Source organism: Leuciscus leuciscus (assembly GCF_965113295.1).
Source record: "Leuciscus leuciscus genome assembly, chromosome: 1".
Classification (NCBI taxonomy): Eukaryota; Metazoa; Chordata; class Actinopteri; order Cypriniformes; family Leuciscidae; genus Leuciscus; species Leuciscus leuciscus.
The window spans coordinates 9718853-9740057 of NC_138725.1; the positions used below are offsets into that span (position 1 = coordinate 9718853).

A 21205-nucleotide genomic window follows, 5' to 3' on the forward strand; every position below is an offset into this window, starting at 1 on the left:
AAATGAGTAGCGCATTTTCATTCCACTTCATTCCACAATGCCGCTTCCACTTTTTTTGTTGCATTCGCTGCTCAGCAACGCTATGGTCGCACCAGTGGCAGGAAAAATGGTCGCAAAAATGCGACCAATTGGTCACAATCTGGAGCCCTGCTGGGTTTGTTTTTTGTTTTTTCAACAAATGGTCAGTATTTTATATTGATTGTCAACTTCAGATCAAGCTAAATACTATTTTAACTTTTATTTTACATAGTCAGTAAACACCAAGTTACTAATAAAGCTGTATTTGTCAAATATCATATGTTGTTCATAGTTATAGAGATTCTTCTTGGAGTAACTTTGGTAACAGGGTTGATGAATGCAGTCAGTGCTACAGTTTGTGTAAAAACTGAGACAAGGATTGAGATTATTTTCTTGTCTTCCCATCATGCAGTAGAAAGAGCCCAGATGATGTCACTTCCTGGGTGTCACAGTTTTAAGAAATGCTCTGTTTTTAAAATGAGGAAAATCATGTCAAAAGAAACAGGGTTGAGTGAAACATGTGAACATGGGTAATGCTAATAAACGTTTGTGTTATTTCTCACAGGGTAATTCACTTGAGCTTGTGTTTCTGGTGTCCCACTTTCACATGCGCATGAATGGAAGTCAGTGCAAGGAAAAGTCTAGTGTGAACGTCCATTCATAATTAACGGTTTTAGTCAAATAAATATCAATCTCAAAGTTGGTGTCAAAGTATGGCAGTATTGTATATTTTAATGTTAATATCATGTTAGATAATTGTTTCATTTACCAAATATATGTGGTAGTTCTTGCTAAAGAAACATGGTAATTGTGCCTATAATGTTTATAAAATAAAAATTGGAAGATAAATTTTCCTCATTTTTGGAAAGTTTCAAGGACATATAATCAATTTATATAAAGGCATCAAATTATCATAATATTTTATAGCAGTTGTCTACTACTATTACATCAGGGCTCACTTTCATGTCCTTTCACTTTATATTTCTCTCTGAGTTATTTTGATGCACTGAAAATGAAATGAATAATTTCAGATCTGATGGAAGTGAAGGAGGAGAGTGAAGAACTGAGTGAAGTGAAGGAGGAGAGTGAAGAACTGAGTGAAGTGAAGGAGGACAGTGAAGAACTGAGTGAAGTGAAGGAGGAGAGTGAAGAACTGAGTGAAGTGGAGGAGGAACATCATGTCAATCCTGAAGTAAAACCATTGAGACTAAAAAAGACTAAAAATATTTTTTTTAAGAAAAGAGCCAAGAAATCTTTCGCCTGCACTCAGTGTGGAAAGAGTTTCACAAGCAAACATAGTCTTGATGTTCACATGAGAGTTCACACTGGAGAGAAGCCGTTCTCATGCGATCAATGTGGGAAGAGTTTCACATACAAACAAAATCTTAATGGTCACATGAGGATGCACACTGGAGAGAAGCCGTTCTCATGTGATCACTGCGGCAAAACATTTCTTAGTGCATCAGAGCTGAAGAGACACCTGACAGTTCATACGAAGGAGAAGCCGTATTCATGTTCTGTGTGTGGAAAGAGTTTTTCACGGCTGCAATATTTACATAAACATCAGAAAATTCACACTGGTGTGAGAGAGTACATGTGCTTTGAGTGTGAGAAGACTTTTATTACAGCAGACAGTTTAAAACAGCACCAGAGAATTCACACTGGAGAAAAACCTTACAAGTGTTCACACTGCGACAAGAGATTCAGTCACTTATCAACTCTGAAAACACATGAGAGGATCCACACTGGAGAGAAGCCGCACACGTGTGATCAATGTGGGAAGTGTTTCACTGACAAAAAGCAACTTGATGTTCACATGAGGATCCACACGGGAGAGAAGCCATTCATGTGTGATCAGTGTGAAAAGAGATTCTCATGCAAAAGTTTTCTAAAAGATCACATGATGATCCACACCGGAGAGAAGCCGTTCTCATGTGATCAATGCGGCAAAACATTTCTTAAGGCATCAGTCCTGAAGACACACCTGGCAGTTCATACGAAGGAGAAGCCGCATTCATGTTCTGTGTGTGCAAAGAGTTTTTCACTGCTGAAATCTTTACGTAAACATGAGAAAATACACACTGGTGTGAGAGAGTACATGTGCTTTGAGTGTGAGAAGACTTTCACTAAAGCGGACGGTTTAAAACAGCACCAGAGAATTCACACTGGAGAAAAACCTTACAAGTGTTCACACTGTGACAAGAGATTCAGTGACTCATTATCTCTGAAAACACATGAGAGGATCCACACTGGAGAAAAACCTTACAAGTGTTCACACTGTGACAAGAGATTCAATCGATCATCATCTCTGAAAAGACATGAAAATACACACACTGGAGAAAAACCTTACAAGTGTTCACACTGTGACAAGAGATTCAGTGAGTCATCATCTCTGAAAACACATGAGAGGATCCACACTGGAGAAAAACCTTACAAGTGTTCACACTGTGACAAGAGATTCAGTCAGTCATCACATCTGAAAAGACATGAGAGGATCAACACTGGAGAGAAGTCGCACACGTGTGATCAGTGTGGGAAGAGTTTCTCCTTTAAAAGTGACCTGAAGCAACACATGAAGATCCATTCAGTGGAGAAACCACATCACCACAGTCTGAGATCACGGTAAGTAGTTTATTTAATAATAATAATAATAATAATAATAACTTATATTTATATAGCGCCTTTCACGGGACCCAAGGACGCTTTACAGATATAACTACAGAGATAAAAAAAAAATAATAATAATACAAAAAAGTCATTCAAGGTTAAATGCCTTTTTAAAAAGGTGGGTTTTTAAAAGTTTTTTGAAAATGTCCAGAGAAGGGGCATTTCGGATGTCTGAGGGGATGGAGTTCCAGAGGGTGGGGGCTGCGACGCTGAATGCTCTGTCCCCAAAAGTCCGTAGTCTGGTATGGGGGACAGAGAGCAAGCCCTTGTCAATGGACCGTAGATTCCGTGAGGGGATATACACTCACCTAAAGGATTATTAGGAACACCTGTTCAATTTCTCATTAATGCAATTAACTAATCAACCAATCACATGGCAGTTGCTTCAATGCATTTAGGGGTGTGGTCCTGGTCAAGACAATCTCCTGAACTCCAAACTGAATGTCAGAATGGGAAAGAAAGGTGATTTAAGCAATTTTGAGCGTGGCATGGTTGTTGGTGCCAGACAGGCCGGTCTGAGTATTTCACAATCTGCTCAGTTACTGGGATTTTCACGCACAACCATTTCTAGGGTTTACAAAGAATGGTGTGAAAAGGGAAAAACATCCAGTATGCGGCAGTCCTGTGGGCGAAAATGCCTTGTTGATGCTAGAGGTCAGAGAAGAATGGGCTGACTGATTCAAGCTGATAGAAGAGCAACTTTGACTGAAATAACCACTCGTTACAACCGAGGTATGCAGCAAAGCATTTGTGAAGCCACAACACGCACAACCTTGAGGCGGATGGGCTACAACAGCAGAAGACCCTACCGGGTACCACTCATCTCCACTACAAATAGGAAAAAGAGGCTACAATTTGCACGAGCTTACCAAAATTGGACAGCTGAAGACTGGAAAAATGTTGCCTGGTCTGATGAGTCTTGATTTCTGTTGAGACATTCAGATGGTCAGAATTTGGCATAAACAGAATGAGAACATGGATCCATCATGCCTTGTTACCACTGTGCAGGCTGGTGGTGGTGGTGTAATGGTGTGGGGGAGGTTTTCTTGGCACACTTTAGGCCCCTTAGTGCCAAATTGGGCATTGTTTAAATGCCACGGCCTACCTGAGCATTGTTTCTGACCATGTCCATCCCTTTATGACCACCATGTACCCATCCTCTGATGGCTACTTCCAGCAGGATAATGCACCATGTCACAAAGCTCAAATCATTTTAAATTGGTTTCTTGAACATGACAATGAGTTCACTGTACTAAAACGGCCCCCACAGTCACCAGATCTCAACCCAATAGAGCATCTTTGGGATGTGGTGGAACGGGAGCTTCATGCCCTGGATGTGCATCCCACAAATCTCCATCAACTGCAAGATGCTATCCTATCAATATGGGCCAAAATTTCTAAAGAATGCTTTCAGCACCTTGTTGAATCAATGCCACGTAGAATTAAGGCAGTTCTGAAGGCGAAAGGGGGTCAAACACAGTATTAGTATGGTGTTCCTAATAATCCTTTAGGTGAGTGTAGGGATGGAGAAGATCCAGTAGGTACTGTGGGGCAGTGGCATGGAGAGATTTATAGGTGAAAAGGAGGATTTTGTAGGTGATGCGAAATTTGACTGGGAGCCAGTGAAGCTGAGTGAGGATTGGGGTGATGTGCTGCCACGACCTAGTGTGTGTGAGAACCCTGGCCGCCGAGTTCTGGACATATTGTAGCTTGTCCAGGACCTTGCTGGGTACCCCATACAGGACAGCATTACAGTAGTCCAAACGACTAGTGATGAAGGCATGAATGAGTAACTCTGCCACAGAGTCTGAGAGAGAAGGTCGAAGTCTGGAGATATTTTTAAGGTGGTAAAAGTGACTGGAAGGAAAGGGTAGAGTCCAGAATGACACCAAGGTTACGGACTTCTTGGGATGGAGAGATGGAACAACCATCCACTTTGAGGAGTAAATCACCTACCATCGAGAGAAGCAGCTTGGGAGCCACTACCATTAGCTATGTTTTACTGCTGTTTAGTTTGAGTAGGTTAGATGACATCCAGGTTTTTATTTCATTCAGGCAGTCAACAAGCGACAGTGGAGGAAGCTGAGTGGATGGTTTGGTGCTGATATACAGTTGTGTGTCATCAGCATAACAGTGGAAACTGAGACCATGGTGATGTATTATCTGGCCGAGGGGGAGCATGTAAATGGTGAATAAGAGGGGTCCAAGCACAGAGCCTTGAGGCACACCTTGTTTGACTGTGGCCGGGGGGGAGCTGGAGTTTCTAAAAGTGACGAACTGTTCCCTATTGGAGAGATATGACTGGAACCAGGAGAGTGCTGAGCCGGTGAGGCCAACACATTCAGCTAAATGGTTGAGAAGGTTAGTGTGGGAAACTGTGTCAAAAGGCTGCTGAGAGATCTAGAAGAATGAGGATGCTGATATGTCCAGAATCAGCAGCGATGAGGAGGTCATTGGTAATTTTAATAAGGGCAGTCTCAGTGCTATGATGTGCTCTGAAGCCAGATTGGAGAGGTTCATAAAGAGCATAATGGGACATGTGTTGATGAAGTTGGGCAGCGACTGCTCTTTCCAGGATTTTGCTCATGAAGGGAAGGTTAGAGATCGGACGGTAGTTGTTGAAGTCATCCAGGTCCAAACTGTGCTTTTTAAGAATAGGAGTATCGACAGCCGTTTTGAAGCAGGAGGGTACCAAGCCAGATACCAGTGAAGTGTTTATGATGTCCACCATGATAGGACAGAGGGTAGGGAGGCATGCCTTGACCAAAATAGTAGGCATGGGATCCAGAGAACAGGTGGAGATATTGGCTCTGGTAACCAACTTAACGACTTGAGCTGCGTCCAGAAGAGAGAAGGAGGAGAGGCAGTGCTGCGGCAAACATGCAGCAAAAGGAGGGGCACCATCATGAGGGTGAGCTGTAGGTAGACAGTCAGGAGTAGGAGGCAGCAGTTGTTGATGGATAGACTCCACTTTTGCCTGGAAGAAATCCTGGAAATTGGAACCAAGATTAGAAGTGTCAGAGGGACAGGAGGCAACATGAGGGCAGAGCAACCGGTTTATGGTGGAGAAGAGCATTCTGGGTTGCTTATGCTGGTTACCAATGAGAGTTGAATAGTAGTGGGTTTTGGCCTTGGAGAGAGCTTCTTTATAAGACCTCACATGGTCTCTGAAAGCCTCTAGGTGGACAGTAAGGCCAGATTTTTTATAGAGCCTTTCCAGCTGGCGACCAGCGGCTTTCATGGTGCGAAGTTCGGTAGTGAACCAGGGAGCAGGACGGGAGAAAAAGACAGTCCGGGTCTTAATGGGAGCAAGAGAGTCCAGGCTGAGAGACAGTGCCATATTATAGTGGGCGACTAGGCTATCCACCCCAGGGTCCGGGGGATCTGAGGCCAGGTGGGTCCCTACAGCGCTGGCTAGGGATGATATATTAACAGACTTGATGTTCCGGAATGTGATGGTACGTTTGAGTTTTTGTCTGGGCAGAAGGACTGGAACATAAAAAAGGATGGCACTGTGGTCAGATATTGCTAGGTCGATGCATTGCAGCTGGGAAGGAGTGGTACCAGTGGAGCACACTAGATCCAGTGTGTGACCTTTGGTGTGAGTGGGACCTTTGACATGCTGAACGATGTTAAGGCAGTCCAATAGTGACAGGAATTCAGCAGCAAAGGGACAGCTGTTAGAGTCCACATGGATATTAAAGTCCCCGAGCAGGAGTGTAGATGGAAACATGGAGCAAACCGAGATGAGTAGCTCTGATAGCTCAGCCATGAAGATGGTGGAAGTTTTTGGAGGGCGATAGACAAGGACTACCTGGAGCTGTGCAGGCCCAGCCCATGTAAAACAAAGACACTCAAATGAGGTAATGTTAGGCACTGGAAGTTCTTTCACTGGGATGTCAGCTCGATGAATAACAGCCAAGCCACCACCACGGCCCGAAGAGCGAGGCTTCTGTATATACACATAGCCTGATGGTGTGGCTTGATTAAGTGTCATGAAATCCTGCTGATTTTGCCAGGTTTCTGTTAAGCAAAAAAATCCATTTTCCTGTCAGTAATAATGTCATGTATGAATAATGCTTTATTGTTTAGGGAACGAGTGTTCAATAACATGAACATTGCAGGCAGTGTAGAAGAAGCAACATCAGCACAAACCAGGGGCCTTAGATTGACAGAACACACGTGTGGTTTGTTGTGATGACGTTGTTTCACAGCAACAGAGCGTCTGTCAGACAAAACAGTGGGAATAGCATAGTCCGTGTAAACAAACTTACGTCGGGAGCCCCTATGTACATAGCGGGGGCGACGCAGGATTTTGAATAAATTTGATGGTGTCAAGGCAGTGTGGTATGATGGGACAGAAGAGGTTCCGAAGTCCCGAGGATGAGTATTTAATTAGCGACATGGTGGTATGTGGAAGCACCAGCTAGCTTAGCCACCGAAGACAGATACATCCAAATTCGACCGCGTCAACGGCATTGCAGTGAAGACGAGACAGAGTACGTTAGTCGATAGTCCAGGTTTCGTGACAGTTGTCCAGTCAGTGATACCGGAGGATATAATCCAAAATTGTTTGTCCGTAGTGGATCACTAGCCGGAGCAGTCAGCGTGGGTGAGTAACGTTAGGCTACATAGCGATTTGTGAAGCGGCGACATACACGCCAGCGTCCTCACGCATCGTTATTTTCATGTGCTGAGCAACAAAGTCTCTTCTGTGTAAGTTAGACACGCATCTCCCTATCCCCAAATCTCTCCTCTTCACCTAATGCCGGTGTGTGGTGAGGACAGGACGCTTTGACACGATGCTCACCCGACTGGCCAATAGGAACGTGGCCCCACCCATGACACAATTTTCACAGTGAAAGCAAAATCTGACACGAGAGCAAGAAATTGCATCGAGAGCAAAGAAAAGCGTTTTGAGAGAAAAAAGTATCCCACTTTTTTTTTAGGGATAATGTTTTCACACTGATAGCAAAAAATATATATATTTGAGAGTATTCAAAGTATTTTGAGAGAGATTTTTTTTTTCTCAGAAATAATTTAAAAAAATTCAAATGTATATTTTTTTTATGTTCTATGAGAAAATACTTTCTCTCAAAACTCTCAAATGTTTTTTTTTTTTTGCTATCAGTGTGATAACTTTTTCTCTCAAACTTTTTTTTTTTCCTCTCAGATCATTTATTTTCTCGCATGTAATAAAGAGACAATTCTAGCTCTATATAATGTTGATAATATTTGTCCAAATTACTCTTTTATTACTATAATTCAGTTTACAAATACTGAATACACCTTTTGTTTGTTTTTCATATTTGGTCATTTGGTAATGTTTGCAATAATTTTAATTGCATATTCAATAATAAATTAATATTTCCACAAAAAAAGGGCTTAACTTGCATGTCAGTTTTATTGCAACACTCTAAGTGATTGTCTGGGAAGCAGACACACTCTGTCAGTTTAAATCTAGACTAAAAACGCATCTCTTTTACCTCGCATTCATATAGAACATTATACATTTCTATTATTCAAATCAGTTAAATGATTATTAAGCTGCATAGGTCAGCCAGAACCGGGGACACTTTCCTATAACATCTGATGTACTCATTATTTAATAAGAAGAATGGCATCTATGCTAGGCTAATGTATATCTTTCTGTTCATTCTAAAGTTTACTGAAGTCAGCCGGATCTGGGCCGTATCCAGATCAGAAGGTGGACCTGCGCCCGGACCCATCCATGACGCATCCCTGAAGTGCCAGCCTCATCAGCCCTGTGAAGGCCTCATCCACACGACTGATCCTCAACAAACTCATCTCCATACCGGTGTGATGACTCCGACTTCCAACCAGATGGAACTGGATAAATATTCTGAATGTTCTTTGTTGTATTATTTTATACAATATTAAATATATACTTTATTTTGTTACAGTATCACTTAACTTATTTATTATCTGCTTTTATCCACCATTAATACAAGCCTGCTGTAGCAGACCCCGTCCGAATGATGACCAAAATATACTGTTGAGTTCAGTGAAGTTTATTGTACATCATGAGCATTTAAGTCTTATCCAAAACTCTCTCTCTCCCTTTCATTAGCATGGAACATACACAGCGAAGTACACAAACCACTTGTTACAAATAACAGTAAACATATATACACACCTTTTGAGTCTGTGCTTAAAGGTCCCGTTCTTGTGATCCCATGTTTCAAACTTTAGTTGGTGTGTAATGTTGCTGTTAGAGCATAAATAATATCTGTAAAATGATCAAGCTCAAAGTTCAATGCCAAGCGAGATATTTTATTTAACAGAAGTCGCCTACATCGAACGGCCCGTTTGGACTACATCCCTCTACTTCCTTCATTAATGACGTCACTAGAACCGTTTTTTGACTAACCTCCGCCCACAGGAATGCTCCCTCATCTCTACCGAAATTCGTTAATGTACTTGCGCACTTCTAATAACTTACTGTGTTTACTCAGCTCTTACGGTGATTTTCTGAAGTAAAACTGACGCTTCATCTTTTGTGTGATGTACAATAAACTTTATTAAACTCATCAGTATATGTTTGATCATCATTCAGACAGCAGACTTGTAGGCTATTAATAAATAATGGATACATACAAGCAGATGACAAATACGTTATAATAACCGTAATTAAACTACTAAACTATAACTTTTTCATCTCTATACAGCACTCTGACTCTGTAGGCATTATTGTCCGACTCGAAATGAACACCGTTACTGAGAGTTTCTGATATTATCATCATTCCGTGAGATGAGATTGTCCTGACAGACTGAGCGCGAGCTCGTGAAGCTCCGCCCCCTGTGTCGTCCAGCAGCAGCTTATTTGCATTTAAAGGGCACACACTAAAACAGAGCGTTTTTCTGAGCCCCAAAAATGACAATTTAAACATGCTGTAAAAAATGATCTGTTGGGTATTTTGAGCTGAAACTTCACATACACACTCTGGAGACATCAAAGACTTATTTTACATCTTGTGAAAAGGGGGATAATACGGGACCTTTAATAAACTGGTACACTGTATATCCGTAAAACTACTCGATGAGCTGTCATAAAGTGCGCGCTCTCACTTTCATTTCTGCCGTGATCAGTAACGTTAGGCCTGTCGCTCTGGAGACTGTAAGCTGGATCACGAACAGTTGGTACAGATCCATCCTCGAGTAACAATGAGAGTAAATGAAGACTGCTATGTTCATCCTTACATCCAACAACAGAACACCTACATTTCTTAGGAGACATTACCGGCTGTCGTTGATACAATGGCGGATGGTGTACAGATCACCGAGGGCGGGGTTTATGCAAAAACTACAGTGTCAATCAAACCACGTCAATGGTGCTTGTGCAATTCTACGTCACATTGCATAGAATCTTAGAATAATAATTTACAAATAATGTAAAGCTGTTAAAAATCAAACCGAAATGGATATTTATATATTTTTTTCGATTTGCTTGAAAACAGTATTTATATAAAAAAAGAAAAAGAAAAAAAAGGTATATTTGAATGCTGAAATGTAGTTGTTCTTCAACCATTTATATACTTGTCAGTAAAATAGTGGTTGTATCTCATCAAAAGAAGTTTCTCAAATCACTTGCTGAAAGTCTGTTTCTCTTTGGGGTCCGCACAAGACTCCTTAAACTGAAAAGTCTTTCCACAGGAGCACTCGATGGTGTTGTAGTGTTGTACTTGAGTGAGATGACTTTAATGTTTGGGAATTTGTTGAGAATGTCCAGCTCTAATCCTGAAGACTTCAAGTACTCCATGACTTCTGTATCATTTACAATATGTCCCTCATCCGGAATGCAGAATCCCTGACAACATTCAAAAAACAGCTGAAAACCCATCTCTTCCATGAGCACCTAAACTCATAAAAAAATAAAAAAACTTTTCCCTTTAAAACCCCACTTATCATGCTTATGCTACTCTGAATAATGCCTGCACTTCATATTTTGAACACTTCTTGCGTTGTTGTTGTTTTTGCCTCTTCATGATGACTCGCTTAATTTAGTCCTGATTTGTAAGTCGCTTTGGATAAAAGCGTCTGCTAAATGACTAAATGTAAATGTAAATATGTCCCTCAGCGTGCTGAGCTTGACATTCAGCAGTGACTTCACATGGTTTCTTCTCTCCTCATCTTTAATCCAGCGTATCTTGAACCGGGGTAAAGTTGCAGCCGCCAAAAGAGCATTTTTACTGTCCAAGACAGAGCTGAATCGCACTTTTATGGCCTGTAAAGAAAAATACCTTATTTTAATCCAAAGTATTTAGAAATACAATTAAATTTGAATTTATACTTTATACTGTTTCAACATCTGAATTAACTTTATACAAGTCAAGTCAAATATCTAATGACTGAATACACCTGAATACATTAGGTTACACCAGGGTGCGACTTGCCCCCTCCCAATTATTGGTCAATGATGCAGAAATATGGTTTTCTTTGCTTTTTATAATAAGCTGCACCTGGTTAACATTTCTCATATACGTTTTCTTTATTTAAAAAAATACCCCAAACCGTATGAAAAACTTCGCCTTCAGCCCCGCCCTAAACGCGGTCGAGTCAACGCTGGACTAATATCTATGGAGGTATTTTGTCATGTCAAATGTATTAATAATGCCATCAGAATGCAACCAAAGCACAGGATAGCAATAAGTAGATGGCTATAAATAATTGTAAATCATACAACATAAATGCCATGATCACTAGATTTTATACAGGTGTTACTATAATGATTTTGTTAATGGTGATCAGCAACTAAATATTGATAATGTGGAAGTTACTGCCTTTTGCCTTGGCATGACTTCTCACTTTTTGCTGACAATACAAAGGCAGAGTACAGTAACTTTAAAATAGTGGTCAAAAGTCAAGTTTTGAGCTCAAGATTTTTTTATGTATATAATTTCCATTACTTAAACATCTATTTACCAGATTTCCAGTGTCCTACCTATAATTAATTTGGCGGAACAACTAAAAATCTTTAAAGTCATTTTTCTCAGTTCCACACTCTAGCGACTTAAGGTCTTTTGCCTTTGTAGGGCAGTACAGCTCTCTTCACCTGTCCAGAAGTTACCTTCCCTCCCGATCCTGAACCAAAAATCCAATCTAGCTTGTTGCACCGCTCTCGTCTTGGGCGTGGGTAACGTCCTTGGCGATGAGTTTTGTCATAGAATGCATTCTGTTCAAGTGCTTCAACAAATTGCTGGTCGAGTTAATAGCAGTAGAAAGTTCTTTAGAAATTACGCACAGTTTACATTTAACAGTTATTTTTTGTTTTTACGCTCAATGAAATCAAAACATTGTTTTTAATTTTTAAATAAAAACATTTAAAGGTACCGTTTTTTCCTATGTTTTTGAAGCTTTGATTGTGTTTACAGTGTGCAATATAACATGTGTTCATGTTTCGCGTGTAAAAAAACACAGTATTTTTCACACAATTTACTTATCTGTATACCGCTGTTTTCACTGTCCTAAGAACGGGCTGATGACTTCCTTGTTCTATGAAGTCCCTCCTTCAGAAATACGTAACGAGTTCTGATTGTGCCAGCGGTTCCTGTGTTGTGATTCGACAGCAGCTTAGCGCACGTTGCCCGGAAAGGTCACGCCTCTTACCATAACGTGGAGATGCATGCGCTCAGTGCTATTGTAAACATGTCTTTAAAATAACAGCGTCTCGACGACATGGCGACAAACACTCTACAAACGTAACTCTTCCTCTTATCTGTGGGAGCGCAACAAGACCACGCCCCCTTTTTGTGTGTATTCCTGTGGGCGGAGGTTAGTCAAACTGTTCTACTGACGTCATTAAAGCAGGAAGTAGAGGGATGTAGTCCAAACCGGCCGTTCGATGTAGGCTTTGAAAGAGGACTTCTGTTAAATAAAATATCTCGCTTGGCATTGAACTTTGAGCTTTATAATTTTACAGGTATTATTTATGCTCTAACAGCAACATTACACACTAACTAAAGTTTGAAAAATGGGATCACGAAGAACAGGACCTTTAAAGGGATTTTTTTCGAATCCATTCAGCTGAACTCCGGGTCTGGCGGTAGCACTTTTAGCGTAGCTTAGCATAGATCATTGAATCGGACAGGACCATTAGCATCTCTCTCAAAAAAAATGACCAAAGAGTTTCGATATTTTTCCTATTTAAAACTTGACTCTTCTGTAGTTACATCGCATTTATAAGACCAATGGAAAATGTAAAGTTGTGTTTTTCTAGGCTGATATGGCTAGGAACTATACTCTCATTCCTGCGTAATAATCAAGAAACTTTGCTGTCATACCATGAATGCAGCAGATGGGATATGACGCAGCACCTGAAAATAGGTCTAACAGGTTAGACAGACTTAGTCCCAGTCATGTTGGAAGTTACCGAGCTGGGGACTATTTTCAGGCGCTGCGTCATATCATTACGCCTGCTGGACTCATGGTACGGCAGCAAAGTTTCTTGATTATTACGCAGGAATGAGAGTATAGTTTCTAGCCATATCAGCCTAGAAAATCGCAACTTTTCATTTTCCGTCGGTCTTAGTACACGATGTAACTATTGAAGAGTCAAGTTTTAAATAGGAAAAATTTCTTTGGTTATTTTTTTGAGAGAGATGCTAATGGTCCTGTCCCATTCAATGATCTCAATGATGCTAAGCTATGTTAAAAGTAGTACCGCCGGACCCGGAGATCGGCTGATTGGATTCGAAAACGGTAAAACTCCACTGTTTAACTCTGGGGGAGTTGTAAAATGAGCCTATTTAAAAAAAAAAAGTGGAGTATCCCTTTAAATTAGCCCATGATTTCCTAACCCTTAAATCATCCTAGATGTATATGACATTGTTCTGTTAGGGGTTAACAGTTTTGGACCCAAGGACCAGATGTTTAAAAAAAGACCCAGAGTCAGAATTATAATAAATTGAGGAAAAGTTTTACTGAAGATAGTTTGCAGTTTCATCAGCAGAAGTCAGCTTCAAGACTCACACAGGAGTTCGTATGCCGACCCGCTTACAGTTACAAAGATCACAGCAGTTATACCCTACACCAAGGGGTCTAAGCTGGTTTCTGACTGGCTAAGAACACATATAGTCTAAGCATATTTCCACACATGGATAGATAGGAGAGTATGTCTCCATTAGTCAAGATATTTGTCGGACGATTCCTAGATTAAGGTCTGCTGTGACCTCGGAGGTCGGAGAAAGGCGTCTTCGGGTCTGTTGTTGCATGCCGAAGTGTCCCATAGCTCCTATACAGAATCTGCACAGAACATCCAACGCAAAAGACGAATTATAAGCAATAAATGCTGAAAAGCTAAATTGTTCATGGTAAGCTAATGTATTTAGGCATTAGTACAAAACATAATACATACATTAACCATCTTTGCACAATCCGTTTCTTAATAAATATGATGCCCTGCAGAGTGTCCTAATATTATTATGTAAAGTATAATACATATAGAATGTATAATAAAGTCTAACTTAGCAATAGTGTTTAGTGTTGACGTCTACTTTTATGCTTAAACCCAGAAATGGTGGACATGCTGTTTTTAGTGTGTGTGTGCAAAAAAAAAAGACTTTAAAAAGAGGTATATTTTTGGTTTTGAATTCTGTTAGTTTTTATTTATTATGACTGGATTTTAGGTTAGTTAACCTTAATTTATTTTATTTTGTCTGTTTAAAAGCTTTCAATAATGTTATTTTATTTTAAAATGTTTTATTATGCTCTTGTTGTGCACTGAATACATTTAGAATGTAGCATGTTTGAAAAAACAGAAACAATAAAAAAAAAATAAAAAAAAATCGTAATCTGATTATTTTGGCCATATTGCACAGCCCTAGTGTAAAGTAAACCAAGTAAAATTCTAGCTTCCTGCCATACGCAGTCTACTTGCGCCTAAAGCACTAAGTGTGTCATGGCGTAGCGTAAATATCAGCAGTGTGTCACATTATTTGCATAAGTTGCGCTTAGACTGAAGTCAAATCCATATGTTTGTTTGGCCGGAAGCTAGTTATTTTACTTTATAAAGTTTTAAATGTGGTCATTTTTCTTACGTGTTGCTTCAAAAGACTTTTATTAACCCCCTGGAGACATTGTATGATTTTTATTTTTAATTTGCATTTTATTGCATGACATAAGTATTTGATCACCTACCAACCAGTAAGAATTCCGGCTCTCACAGACCTGTTAGTTTTTCTTTAAGAAGCCCTCCTGTTCTCCACTCATTACCTGTATTAACAGCACCGGTTTGAACTCATTACCTGTATAAAAGACACCTGTCCACACACTCAATCAAACAGACTCCAACCTCTCCACAATGGTCAAGACCAGAGAGCTGTGTAAGGACATCAGGGATACAATTGTAGACCTGCACAAGGCTGGGATGGGCTACAGGACAATAGGCAAGCAGCTTGGTGAGAAGGCAACAACTGTTGGCGCAATTATTAGAAAATGGAAGAAGATATGACGGTCAATCTCCCTCGGTCTGAGGGCACCATGCAAGATCTCACCTCGTGGGGCATCAATGATCATGAGGAAGGTGAGGGATCAGCCCAGAACTACATGGCAGGACCTGGTCAATGACCTGAAGAGAGCTGGGACTACAGTCTCAAAGAAAACCATTAGTAACACACTACACCGTCATGGATTAAAATCCTGCAGCGCACGCACGGTCCCCCTGCTCAGGCCAGCACATGCCCAGGCCCGTCTGAAGTTTGCCAATGACCAACTGGATGATCCAGAAGAGGAATGGGAGAAGGTCATGTGGTCTGATGAGACAAAAATAGAGCTTTTTGGTCTAAACTCCACTCACCGTGTTTGGAGGAAGAAGAAGGATGAGTACAACCCCAAGAACACCATCCCAACCGTGAAGCATGGAGGTGGAAACATCATTCTTTGGGGATGCTTTTCTGCACAGGGGACAGGACGACTGCACCGTATTGAGGTGAGGATGGATGGGGCCATGTATCGCGAGATCTTGGCCAACAACCTCCTTCCCTCAGTAAGAGCCTTGAAGATGGGTCGTGGCTGGGTCTTCCAGCATGACCACGACCCAAAACACACAGCCAGGGCAACTAAGGAGTGGCTCTGTAAGAAGCATCTCAAGGTCCTGGAGTGGCCTAGCCAGTCTCCAGACCTGAACCCAATAGAAAATCTTTGGAGGGAGCTGGGCCAAAATCCCTGCTGCAGTGTGTGCAAACCTGGTCAAGAACTACAGGAAACGTATGATCTCTGTAATTGCAAACAAAGGTTTCTGTACCAAATATTAAGTTCTGTTTTTCTGATGTATCAAATGTCATGCAATAAAATGAAAATTAATTACTTAAAAATCATACAAAGTGATTATCTGGATTTTTTTTTAGATTCCATCACTCACAGCTGAAGAGTACCTATGATAAAAAAATTACAGACTTCTACATGCTTTGTAAGTAGGAAAACCTGCAAAATCGGCAGTGTATCAAATACTTGTTCTCACCACTGTAATGTTGTATGAATCATGTATGTTGATTATGGTCAGAAAAATCTAGAGAAAGGGTTGGAAATTTCAGTCTGTGTGGAAAAGTGTGAGATTGAAAATAAAGATATTTGAAAATGAACATAAACATTTGCTTTTACTGTTTCAACCTCCTCTTTCTTACCCCAATAACCATTTGCAATTCCTATTGGCAGAGGTATAAGTGAAGTAATCACAGCGGTGCTCAAGGCCTGTGGGCAAGCCGTATCGCCTGCGATAATTAATGCGATATGGCTCAGCTTGTCAGTTATCTACGGCTCTGTGTAGTAAATGCCGCAGTAATTTATCATTCTTTCTAACTAATATTTCTTTCTTTCTATCTGATCTATCTATCATTCTTTCTTTCTAACTAATCTATCTATAATTTTTTCTAACTAATCTATCTATCATTCTTTCTAACTAATCTATCTATAATTCTTTCTAAATAATCTATCTATCATTCTTTCTAACTAATCTATCATTCTTTCTTTCTAACTAATCTATCATTCTTTCTTTCTAACTAATCTCTTTCTTTATTTCCAACTAATCTATCTATCATTCTTTCTAACTAAACTATCTATCATTCTTTCTTTCTAACTAATCTTTCTTTCTAACTAATCTATCATTCTAACAAATTTTTCTTTCTTTCTTTCTTTCTTTCTTTCTTTCTTTCTTTCTTTCTTTCTTTCTTTCTAACTCATCTATCTATCATTCTATCTATAATTCTTTCTAACTAATCTATCTTTCTTTCTAACTAATCTATCTATCATTCTTTCTAACTAATCTATCTATAATTCTTTCTAACTTATCTATCTATCATTCTTTCTAAATAATCTATCATTCTTTCTTTCTAACTAATCTATTTCCAACTAATCTATCTCTCATTCTTTCTAACTAAACTATCTATCATTCTTTCTTTCTAACTAATCTCTTTCTAACTAATCCACCTATCTTTCTAACTAATCTATAATTCTTTCTTTCTAACTAATCTCTTTCTAACTAATCTACCTATCTTTCTAACTAATCTATCATTCTTTCTAACTTATCTTTCTTTATTTCCAACTAATCTATCTATCATTCTTTCTAACTAACTAATCTATCATTCTAACAAATTTTTCTTTCTTTCTTTCTTTCTTTCTTTCTAACTAATCTATCATTCTATCTATAATTCTTTCTAACTAATCTATCTTTCTTTCTAACTAATCTATCTATCTATCATTCTTTCTAACTAATCTATCTATAATTCTAACTAATCCATCTATCATTCTTTCTAAATAATCTATCATTCTTTCTTTCTAACTAATCTCTTTATTTCCAACTAATCTACCTATCATTCTTTCTAACTAAACTATCTATCATTCTTTCTTTCTAACTAATCTCTTTATAACTAATTTTTCTTTCTTTCTTTCTTTCTAACTAATCTATCTATCATTCTATTTATAATTCTTTCTAACTAATCTATCTTTCTTTCTAACTAATCTATCTATAATTCTTTCTAACTAATCTATCTATCATTCTTTCTTAATAATTTATCATTCTTTTTTTCTACCTAATCTCTTTAGTTCCAACTAATCTATCTATCATTCTTTCCTTGTTGAAGTAAATGTAGTTTTCCTTGATTTACCCCGGTCTTGAAGTAAAAAGTTTTATTTTATTAAATGCATGCGGTGTCACTTTAATTCAGCGTGTGCACACAGCAGAAATAGACCCTGGTGCGGAAACGATCACTGCACTGCTGTATACGCACTGGAACTGGAATGGATTGCCGGACCGCAACCGCGTGCAGTGTGAAAGCTCGAACATGTTAACATGGGTACGGAAAAAAATACGCACCGCATATGCACTGCAAACAGAGTATTTGTGAAACGGGCGTCACACTCCACGCAGATGCGGAAAGTGTCGCCTTTGTAAGTGACGACAACGATGTGTGAACGACCGTGTAGCTGACTCGTTTGTTAGCATTGCTGGAGGAAGAGAGTCATCTTGCATTGCAAGAGTGCTATACAAAAACAGTGCTGTACAAAAACGTAAATTATAGTTCGCCTCAACGTTTTTTATTTGTGAATTTATTTAATTTGTATTATTTCTTCCCCAAACTCATAAAATAAATTTGGGTCGCACATAAATTGACAGGGTCGGTCGGAAACCAGAACCAAACAATTTCTTTTAGGCCTAGGGTGATGTGTGTCTAACTTACAAAGAAGAGACTTTGTTTCACAGCACATGACAATAAATTACCGTGATCTCAGACTGTGTTTAAGTGGTTTCTCCACTGCATGGATCTTCATGTGTAGCTTCATGTCACTTTTAAAAGCAAAACTCTTCTGACACTGATCACACGTGTGCAGCTTCTCTCTGCTGTGGATCCTCTCATGCATTTTCAGATGTGATGATCGATTGAATCTCTTGTCACGGTGTGAACACTTGTAAGGTTTTTCTCCAGTGTGAATTCTCTGGTGCAGTTTTAAACCGTCCGCTGTAGCAAAAGTCTTCTCACACTCAAAGCACATGTACTCTCTCACACCAGTGTGAATTTTCTCATGTCTATGTAAATTAGGCAGCAGTGAAAAACTCTTTCCACACACAGAACATGAATGCGGCTTCTCCTTCATATGAACTCTCAGGTGTGACTTCAGCTCTGATGACCTAAGAAATGTTTTGCCGCACTGATCACATGTGAACAGCTTCTCTCCAGTATGGATCATCATGTGAACATTAAGGGCTGATGATCGACTGAAACTCTTCCCGCACTGATCACATGAGAACGGCTTCTCTCCGGTGTGGACCATCATGTGAACATTAAGGGCTGATGTTTGACTGAAACTCTTCCGGCACTGATCACATGAGAACGGCTTCTCTCCGGTGTGGACCATCATGTGAACATTAAGGGCTGATGAATGACTGAAACTCTTCCCGCACTGATCACATGAGAACGGCTTCTCTCCAGTGTGGATCCTCTCATGTGTTTTCAGATGTCCTGACAGACTGAATCTCTTGTCACAGTGTGAACACTTGTAAGGTTTTTCTCCAGTGTGAATTCTCTCGTGCCGTTTTAAACCGTCCACTGTAGTAAAAGTCTTCTCACACTCAAAGCACATGTACTCTCTCACACCAGTGTGAGTTTTCTGATGTCTATGTAAATGTTGCAGCAGTGAAAAACCATTTCCACACACAGAACATGAATGCGGCTTCTCCTTCGTATGAACTGTCAGGTGTTTCTTCAGGTCTGATGCACTAAGAAATGTTTTGCCGCATTGATCACATGAAAACGTCTTCTTTCCGGTGTGGATCCTCATGTGAACATTAAGGGATGATAAATGACTGAAACTCTTTCCACATTGATCACATGTGAATGGCTTCTCTCCCGTGTGGATCCTCATGTGAATCTCAAGACTTCGTTTGGTTGTGAGACTCTTTCCACACTGAGTGCAGGTGAAAGATTTCTTGGCTCTTTTCTTTAAAAAAATATTTTTAATCTTTGAGCGACTCAATGGTTTTCCTTCAGGATTGACATGATGTTCCTCCTCCACTTCACTCAGTTCTTCACTCTCCTCCTTCACTTCACTCAGTTTTTCACTCTCCTCCTTCACTTCACTCATTTCTTCACTCTCCTCCTTCACTTCACTCAGTTCTTCACTCTCCTCGCTCTCTTCCACCGGGTCTGACAGGAAAGAAACAAATGTTACATTTAATTTTCAGTACATCAAAATAATTCAAAGAGAGAAATATAAAGTGAAAGGACATGAATGTGAGCCCTGATGTAATAGTAGAAAGTAGACAACTGCTATAAAATATTATGATAATTTGATACCTTTTTATAATTGATTATATGTCCTTGATACTTTCCATTAACAAAGTAAATTTATCTTCCAATTATTATATTTAAAACATTATAGGCACAAATCCCATGTTTCTTTAGCAATAACTATTAATTTGATCAATGACACAATTATCTAACATGATATTAACATTAAAATATACAATACTGCCATGTTTCGATACCAACTTTGAGATTGATATTTATTTGACTAAAACCGTTAATTATTAATGGCCGTTCACACTAGACTTTTCCTTGCACTGACTTCCATTCATGCGCATGTTAAAGTGGGACACCAGAAACACAAGCTCAAGTGAATTACCCTGTGACAAATAACACAAGCGTTTAGCATTCAAGTGGAGTGGATTGTTTATTTTAAAATTTTTACTTATTATTTGTTATATGTTAAATTTATTATTTCTCAGTCATTACACACACATCCAAACTTTAATTGAGGATAGTAAGAGTGCAAGGGCTTTAGATACAGCTTTGGATGTGACTAGCTTAGTGAACACTGTCCATTGTTGGGTCCCCAATACCGACTAAGCTAATGAAACATATGCTTCCAAAGGTCATAGATCCTCCTCTTAATATCATTAATTCCTCTTTGTCATTAGGATACAACATTACCGAGACTGCTCTCATTAGAGTCACAAATGATTTGCTCTTATCATCTGATCATGGTTGTATCTCTCTATAGCCTAACGGTACGTTCACACGGGGCGTCAGCGTCAACGCTTGACGGAAGGCGTGGCTGAAGTTTGGCACTGACGCCATGGTCATAGCAGCGTCAGCCAATGAAATTAGACAGGAACTCAACAACAAGCTTCATTGCCGTGATTGGCTGCCGCCTGGCAACTGTATTTGCAAAGAGCGATCCTGATTGGCTGACGCTTCCGTCTGCGGCGCTTCACTGGCGTTGCTCGCGGCAGAAGTTGAAAAATTCTCAACTTCTGCCGCGAGCAACGCCAGTGAAGCGCCGCCGACGGATCCACAATTCTTTTCGGCAACGCTTGACTTCACCCATTCAAAGTCAATGGGAAGCGTTGACGCTGACGCCCCGTGTGAACGTACCGTCAGTGTTACTCGATCTTAGTGCTGCATTTGACACTATCGACTAGGGCTGTGCAAAAATATCGATACAGCTAACTATCGCGATATTTTTTTTCACGATAGTGTATCGATATTTCAACCTCTAGTATCGATAT

The 21205-nt window shown here is 39.7% G+C and overlaps 2 protein-coding genes across 3 annotated transcripts in view; one reads left to right on the forward strand and one right to left on the reverse strand.

Annotated features, from left to right (window-relative positions):
* Positions 1-2086: 2086 nt before the first annotated feature.
* The window catches only part of LOC309492610 (uncharacterized protein), a 61796-nt gene continuing 42677 nt past the window's right edge, over positions 2087-21205 (forward strand). For both annotated transcript variants that reach the window (XM_082161617.1, XM_082161618.1), the window contains exon 1: positions 2087-2640. In XM_082161617.1, the coding sequence (XP_082017743.1) occupies positions 2117-2640 (524 nt within the window). In that variant the 5' untranslated portion in view covers positions 2087-2116. The remainder of the gene's footprint in view (positions 2641-21205) is intronic.
* Positions 13600-20774, reverse strand: LOC309508322 (uncharacterized protein; the record flags this gene model as incomplete). The annotated part of the gene is made up of 4 exons (XM_082182905.1): positions 13600-13947; positions 18419-19841; positions 20263-20320; positions 20709-20774. 4 exons carry the CDS (start codon positions 20772-20774, stop codon positions 13830-13832), a joined length of 1665 nt encoding a protein of 554 aa, XP_082039031.1. The 3' UTR covers positions 13600-13829.